Below are 8235 nucleotides of genomic sequence, written 5' to 3' on the forward strand. Positions count from 1 at the left end.
CACACACACACACACACACACACACACACACACACACACACACACACACACACACACACACACACCAGGTGAGAGGCACACCTTGGACTCCACAGGGGCTGTGTTCAGAGTCAGCGCCACGTTTTATCCTGTGACTTCCTTCAGCAGCTCTTGGATAAACCAAGTGTGGCTCTGGGGTTCCTGCAGGATGTTTCTGTGATTTCTGAACAGGTTCGATAAAAAAATGTCCATCTGGAAGCGAGAAGAATCCTCTCTGAGGAGAACAAATGTAGAACAAAGACCATTAAAATGACAAACTTTCCAGTTTGCAGAGGTGTAATAAGGTACTTTTACTTTGTTACAGTACTTAAGTCATTTTATGAGGATCTATAAATTCACCATTTTTTTTATTGTACTTTTGTTTTGTTACATACAAACAAATAAAAATTACTCTTTTAAATGGCTTGGTAAAGGGTTTGACCCCAAAGAGCTTTAGGGGTCAATCATTCACCCATTCACAAACAAGCTACATTGAAGCCACAGCTGCCCTGGGGCACACTGACAGAGCTCGTTTTACTTATTTATTTTAAAACTGAACACCTAGTTACACTTTACAAATTTAAATATGACCGGAAATATAACGACAAATTATAAAAATAAATAAAATGTTGTTGTTGTTGGAATTAAATTATGGAACCTCCCTGTCCTCCTCTCAGAAATCCTCCTTGGCTTTCTTGACATTTTTGGCGCGGAGAGTGATTATAATGAAATGGAAGTCGCCTCAACCTCCATCCTATACACATTGGCTCCGAGATACACTGTATTTCATTAAACTAGAGAAGATCCGTTATACTTTAAGAGGCTCTTCTATGAGAATTTTGGGTCTGTGGAGCCCCTTGTTAAGAACCCTTAGAAAGATTAATTTCCCTAATATTCCAGACTGAGAAGGTGGTATGCTTGTAGCTGGTGTTTATTACTATTCTTCTTATCTATATCTCTTTTATTTTCGCTCTTTTTCTTGAGTTAAACTTGACAGAAGTATGCCCTGGCACCTGATTTTTTTTTTTTTTTTACTTTTTTATGTATCTGTCTTTGTTCGCTAACACGGTATTCTTATTCTGACTTGATCCATTTCACATACAGTATCTCATGTGGAAGTATATGTGTGTGTAATTGGGTGTGTCCTAGCCCAATTATGTTTGTATGTTAATGGTACAATGTTAACTATGTAACTACTGCACTGCCTTTACACTGTACCTCATGTTAAAGCATAAATCAATTGTGAAAAAAATAAGGGAATTAAATTATGGAATGATGCAAGCATGGACTCATGAGCATCATTATAGGTTTTCAAAAAAATTACAAGGTAAATTTGAGTGTTACAAGTGTAAATAACTTTAAATTGTCATTGCACCTGTTTTAGTTAAGAAATGTTTTTCTCTTTTGAATGCTTTGTGATTTTGTTTGTCCATAGCAATAATTATGAGGGTAGTTTAGTTCAATTGGACGTGTAGGACAGGCATAAATAAGCCTAATGTCTCCGCCTGTACCTTTTTAAGCTGTTTAAATTTCTGTAATATTTGGAATTGTTGAACTATTTGATGACTGAATCAAAAAAACCAATCAATCAAATCATCATAAAATGAGTTCAGTTGAACTTGGTTAAGTAAAACAAACACTTCATTTCTTTGTGTGCCTGTAAAATTACTTTTACTTTCTCAATCATTGTTTGCAGAGTTATGACTTTTACTTTAAATATATTTTCTAATAGGTGAAAGTTGTTTTCTGTTAAGGTATTTTTACATTTACTTAGTTCTTTTTTTTCAAGTACTTTATACACCTTGAAAAGCAGGTGGAATTATAATTAGTATTATAATGAGCTGCAGGTTTACAAGGTAAATGTGACTCATTCACCACACGTACTCTGAGCATCTCAGCCCCTCTGAGCACAAAACCCTGGTGTGAAAGGCGGCAGGCGAGGTGCACGCTTTCAAGAAACGCTAAAACTTTAATTGGGTGGATGTTTTTCTTAATTCGGCAGTGCCGTACTCCAATCATAAATGCAAAACATAAATTATGTCTAAAGCTGATTTATGCAATCTCAGACTGTGGTTAGAGATAATCATGCTGAACCCACCAACAAATCATCAAAAAGAGAGTTTCACCACGGTGACTAAAAGGTCAGAGTCTAGATGTTCCCTCTGAAAACCTGCAGAAATGCCAGCTTCAGTCTATCATTAGCAAACAGGTCTGAAAATGAAGCTTTCTCCTCGCCTCGGGCGCATTCTCCGTCTGCAGCAGCAGCAATACAACAACTTTTTGTTCAGTATGCCATACATGTTTGTACTGGCACTGAATGCTGAACACGGATATTTGCATTTGTGCACAAAACCTAACTCAAAAAAAAAAAAAACAGAATTTGCACGCAAACGCACCAAAAAAAGACAAATCCCTGCATGTTTCTCATAACTGAACACATTCAAAAATGTGGCGTTCATTGTTTTTTTCTTTTTAGAAATATGTGTTTCATTAAATGGTTTCAGGGTTAATCTTTTATATCGTTGCTCGTAAACGAAAGATTCAAGAGGCAAATCAACGACACAACTTAGCAAATGAAAAATATGTTTCCTTCGCATTCTGCTTAAAGAAAATAAATCTTAGAACATTTCGTCTGATTCTCAGATTATCTTCCTTCTCTGCAGAGTTCTTTCCAGCTGTTTGTGGAACAGTTCAGCTTTCTGGGTCATCCTGGCACGTCTGACATCTGTTTCTCAGAAGGGGGGGGGGGGGGGCTGTTCACTCCTTCAGCAGTCTGCAGAGCTCTGACTCAGATTCACACGGCTGCAGTCAGGGAGTTCAGAAATCAGACCTCCCTTTGGAACGACTATATTACCCCATCTGTTACACCGTGTCCCAAAACATCAGCAGACACTTTGTTGGACGCAGCTAAGATGCTCTGGGGTGTTTTTCCATCATAAACTAGAATCGGAATAACAGAAAAATGCAAAAACTAAACAAAATTCTCCAACCGGAAGTTTATTTTGCGCAAACTCAAAGTTAATTACAAAAAAAATGGGGTCCTCCTGCATTGACTCAAACTGTGGCCTTCGGCCAAAGTCTCCAAAGCTGCGAAAGACTCATTTCCAAAGCATGCGGGCTGATATGTCTACGTTCAGCTGGGGGGAAGTTCCCAGAGGCCTCGGTACAGTGAACAGCTGATTTCATCCAAACCCTGTGGGACAACAGTAACATGCTCCATGATCTCTGTTTCTGTGTTGGAATCATGTCTCTGCAAAAAAAAAACCCAAACAACTGTACGCAAACGTGTGATTAAAACCTTCCCGTCGTGCTCTGTACCCGCAAACGTTACAGGAGTCCCACTGGTCTGAGGCCGTAGGTGGGACAGCAGCAGCTTGATTTCAGGTCCAGTCAACCGGCGCTGCAAAAAACCCCACAGAAGCAGGAAATAGAAGCAAAGCAGTTCCACATGGCTGGTGTATTTAGAGCACAGACCTGTGTTATGGTAATGCCCCGTGGCTCTGGCACCTCAAACAGTGCGCTTTCTTCAGGTCAGAGCAAAGGGATTAATGAGGAAGAGGAGGAAGACATGTAAAAGAGAGAAGTCCAGAAAATGAAGGGCAGAGAGCAAAAATCGCTGAAGTCTTTCTCCATTTTTTTATTGTAATTATTATCTTTGTTCAGATGATTTCAACAACTCTTGTGTGCTGAGCAGAGAGACATCACACGAGCTCTGTGTTGGATAATTTAGGGATTACGGCTAAGACTCTAACCACACTGTACGAGCAGAACCTCTCGGGCCGTGCTGCTCAGTGGGACGTCAGTTTGTGACGTGCATCAAACACATCCTGCGGAGCCCTGGGCCCAGTCCTCAATGAGCCTCTTTGTAGCAGGTCTTCCTGGTTGAGCTGCTCTCTATTTGTCTTTATGTGCTGGGAGCTGTGTGGGTTTAAAGAATCACTAGTATTTTTTAGCAAACTAAGCATTTTTTAAATACAAACAACTACTGCTTGATTATAAGTTGCACCAATCAACCATTTACTTTGTTCAAGGAGTAATCATGTGTAATTTCTTCCTTGCAGATTAAAGTGATTATTAGCATTTTTCATTTATGTARAGCTGAGAAACATTCTGTACAGTAAGATAAGAGAAATACCTTTGTAATGGATTGGAACGTGTAGCTTCTTGCTTTGTGTTCTGCTTCGGGATATGCAAAAGACTCTGATTTTAAAAAAAGTCTTAGATTTAGATTTGCTAGAGTTATGATTATTCACAACAGGAACGGCTTCTTCTTAAATTGGAGCCTGCAGCAGTGAAGCTCTGTGGGTTTATTATGTTTCAGTCACCAGATGCAGGCTGTTAAAGTGGCCGGATGCAGAGGTGTGAATGAAACAGGAGTTTATAATGACTTTACACAAATTAGGAAGCAGTTCCTTTTTAAAAATAAAAAAAACCTTAAACCTTTTTCACAAATTAAGATGCAACGCAGACTTAAAAAGGGAAACATTTTTCCGTTGTTTTCTCAGGCAGCTCCGTTTAGGTGAAAGTCCAGCTCAGGTCAGATTTTACGGCTCGATTTGTTATTGATAATTTGCTTGTTTATGACACTACCTTGTTTGCCCTTTATTTTTTTGTATGTTTCAACAGCTGTAATCCTCTCCAAAATCCTCCACCTTCATGAAACAAAAATTTGCATTTTTCTTTTTACATTTTTGCTCACAAATGAAAACTAAATATGTGATTTAAACATTCAATTGTAATTAAATATCATGAATTTAAACATATGCAACACTGATTAAATCTGTTTTTTAAATGAATTTTATAGCTATTTATTTGTACATATGTTGTCTGTCTTTGGGGATGCTGCAGCACCCTCCACACCCCTACTTCACACAACTTGTTCTTTGCTCCAACTTGCAAAACGTAACCGTATCCTCATGTTATTGACTGATAAATTTGTTATTTTGGGTATTTTAAAATGTTAATTTAACAAACTGGATGTTGATGGCCTCACTGTGGATAAAAGGTTTAAAATAAAATAAAAAAAAACAGAAAAACTTTTGCAGGTTTTCTTCTAATGTAAACCTCAGAATACGCTACAAACGATGCAATCCTCTTCATTTGATTTGTCTCTTATTGTGGGTTTATCTGTAGTTGTGTTGTGGATAACTTAACAATTCGCACTATAGAATTTACTTTTTATTGGTGTTTACTTGTGTTTCCTTAAACAAAATACCCTCCAGTTTTACTCTACGTCAGTTTTTGTCTTTCTGACATCATTATATTTTACTATGAGATTAATTAAAAAAACATTTCTCTCAGTTTATATTTTCTTTCTGCTCTTTCTGTCTCATCAGGATGAATGAGCTCTCTGCAGCCGGCAGGCTTTCCCTCCAACATCTGTGTGTCTGAGTCTTGCTGTTCGGTGGTCTCTGCCTGCTATAAACCTTCTAACACAGAACAAAGGGATGTAATATATCACAACAGGCCCCATGTTTGGGATTGAGGAGGAAAAAAAATGAGGGGATTTGGGATTGTGCAAAAATATATTTAGATAATGAAAATTCAGTGTTATATTTTAGGGGTTTTTTTTTTTTCAGTGAATTGGCTCTGTCTGCTTTTTTTGGTGCGTTTTTCAAGATGTGCCAGGAGGACGCAGTGCAACCCCCACAAACACAACAAGGAGGTGGGAGGAGAGGAATTCCTGCAGTGACACAAAGTGGACACAAACAGAAACATTCTTCACGGCTAAAACAGAGTTCTTTCTCTTTGGCGTTTATAAAAATATTAGCATAAATTTGTTTCTTTTTTTTCCTTGAAAATGAGCCAAACTTTGGTGAGTAAAGCTTCAAAGAAAAGAGACATTTTCCAGTGGTTCCTGTGTTATTTTTTTTTTTAACATCTTCTTGTGCAGGACTCGTCTTTTCTAAATCTGCTGCCCAGCTGAGTTCTCTTCTGTTCATCTGCAGCCTGAGTGAAACAGCATGAATTCTCAGATTCACAGTGTATGGTTCTTTTTCCTGTCTCTTCATCCGTCAGACCTTATTTAGCCATGCAATAAAAAATAGCTCTTGCTTTCCTTTTTTTTAGCACAGAGCAAAGGAAGGCTGCATGCTCCGTTAAAAGCTTACTTCAGCAAGCACAAACAGCAGTGAAGTGAAAGATGGTATAGGGAGCTGAAAAACAGAAAGTTTTCGTGTTTGACTGAGAGGCCTGCAGCGGCAGTCGGGGAGTCTGCAGCACAGTCCTAATGCAAATACTGCCAGCGAGTCCTTAAAAAGCAAACTTTACAGACAGGAGGGAAGAGTTCACGGGCTGCCTGAGTCACAGATGGGCTGCAGGGCGACGCTTCCTTTTCATGTGCTGGATTAAAGCTTTGACTGGATGAAAGAAAGCAACACAGTGAACTCTTACCAGTCCTCTGCAGGTGCTGATGGCAGCTGTTCCCCTAACACCGGCTGCCTCCACAGTGCCAAGAAGGTGGCACGAGTTCCCCTCAGAGAGGTGACGCTCGGTCCTGTTGCCGTCCCTCCTCTCCAGGACGTACTCACCTGACACCAGGTGAGTGTTCTTAGTCAAAGTGAACATCAGAGTCTGCTCTTTGTAGTTGACCTGGTAGTAAACCAGTCCTTCTGGTGACGGAGGCCGTAACTCACGCCTGACTCTTCCACTCTCAAAGTGGTGGGACAGAGAGTGGGAGATGAAGTCCCCATCAGAGCTGGTTTTCACCGGGTGGACAATGGACACGTCTGAGCCTGAGTGGGACAAGAGCAGAACACACAGCTGATGTTAACGGCATGAGCTCACTGTGATTCCTTATATATAAGGATGCAAACATTCTTTGTTAAATATACATACAACTCATGCACTCAGTAAAGATATACATGCTCAGTTTCACTGACCTTGCTCTGCAAAGAGGGAGAGGAGTCTGCCAGAGAGCTCTTCGTGGCCGGCTGCCAGAATGAAAACAAAGTAATGCAGCAGCAAAAGAAGCGAGTGCTCCAGGGAACATGGCATATTTCATAGAAGCGAACTGAAACCCCTCAGGAAGAGTCCTCGGCATCGGAGACCCAGCAGCTTCGGTGAGGACCTCTTCGATCCGGCTCTGCACCACCGTGTCATGACACGAACAGGCTCAGAGACGAGACACGCGGGGAGGAAGACACGCAGCAGCAGCTGGTTCATGGTTTTTAAGGGAGAAAAGTTCAGGCTCCGTCTCTGCAGAGGACGGAGGGGAGGGGGGGGAGGAGGAGGAGTGCTCCCTGGACCAGTGTCTACTCTCCTTACAGGAGCGAGGGGGAGCAGGAGGACCTGTCTGCACCGTCCCCATGTCCAAACACGTCTCCTGGAGCATCATTAACCCCAGGAATGACAGGGTTCATTAAGGATCCAACTTTAGGGAGAAAAAAATATTTATGGGTAGAAGATTAATAAGAGAAACTTTTTTAGTAAATATGATTATTTTTTGCTGAAACTGAAGAACATCAGCTAAAAGTTGCAAAAACCTACAAAATAATCTAAAAATAGCTAAATGCTTTCATCAAAAGGTGCATTTAGAAACAGGCTATTAAAGAGCTAAAAATAACAAAAGGCTACTAAAGTTCGGCTAAAGTATAGCAGAGTGGTAGCTAGAAGTTAAAAGCAGTGACAGATGTACTTAAAGTAGCTAAAATCTAGCAGAAAGGTAGCTAGAAGCTAAAAGTAGCAAAAAAATTGCTCGAAGCTAAAAGGACAAAAAACAGCTGGAAGTTAAAATTAGCAAAAGGCTAAAAGTAGCTACTAAAGCTGGCAGAAAGCTAAAAGTAGCAAAAGCCTGGAAGTTAAAAGCAGCAAAAGGTTGGGTAAAGTACTAAAAGCTAGGTAGAAACTAAAAGTAGCTATAGTCCAGCATTGAGTTTAAAGTAGCTAAATGATAGCTAAAAGTAGCCAAAACCTGACTAGAATTTAAAGGGCTAGATTAAAGCAAGGTAGGCCTAAAAGTGACAAAGAGATTGCTAAAAGTAGCAAAACGATAGATTAAAGCTAAAAGTGACAAAAGGATAACTAAAAAGCCTAGAAGTTAAAAGTCGCAAAAGGATAGCTAGAAGCTAAAAGGAGTAAAAGCAGCTTAAAGTTAAATTTATCGCAAGGCTATAGATAAAAGTACTAAAAGCTAAAAGTAGCAAAAGTTAAAGCTATAAACTAAAAGTAAAATAACAGTGGAAATGCTGAAGCAGATTTCTAATAGAACAAAGTCTT

General features: G+C 39.7%; 1 protein-coding gene across 1 annotated transcript in view; it reads right to left on the reverse strand.

The window, feature by feature from the left end:
• Positions 1-7192, reverse strand: part of adamts12 (ADAM metallopeptidase with thrombospondin type 1 motif, 12) — a gene marked incomplete in the record, with an annotated part of 26299 nt that extends 19107 nt beyond the window's left edge. The window contains 3 exon segments of the mRNA XM_014011763.1: positions 82-253; positions 6412-6752; positions 6900-7192. Coding sequence (XP_013867217.1) covers positions 82-253; positions 6412-6752; positions 6900-7014 — 628 coding nt within the window.
• Positions 7193-8235: the final 1043 nt, after the last annotated feature.

Source organism: Austrofundulus limnaeus, unplaced genomic scaffold (assembly GCF_001266775.1).
Source record: "Austrofundulus limnaeus strain Quisiro unplaced genomic scaffold, Austrofundulus_limnaeus-1.0 Scaffold84, whole genome shotgun sequence".
In the NCBI taxonomy this organism is placed as follows: Eukaryota; Metazoa; Chordata; class Actinopteri; order Cyprinodontiformes; family Rivulidae; genus Austrofundulus; species Austrofundulus limnaeus.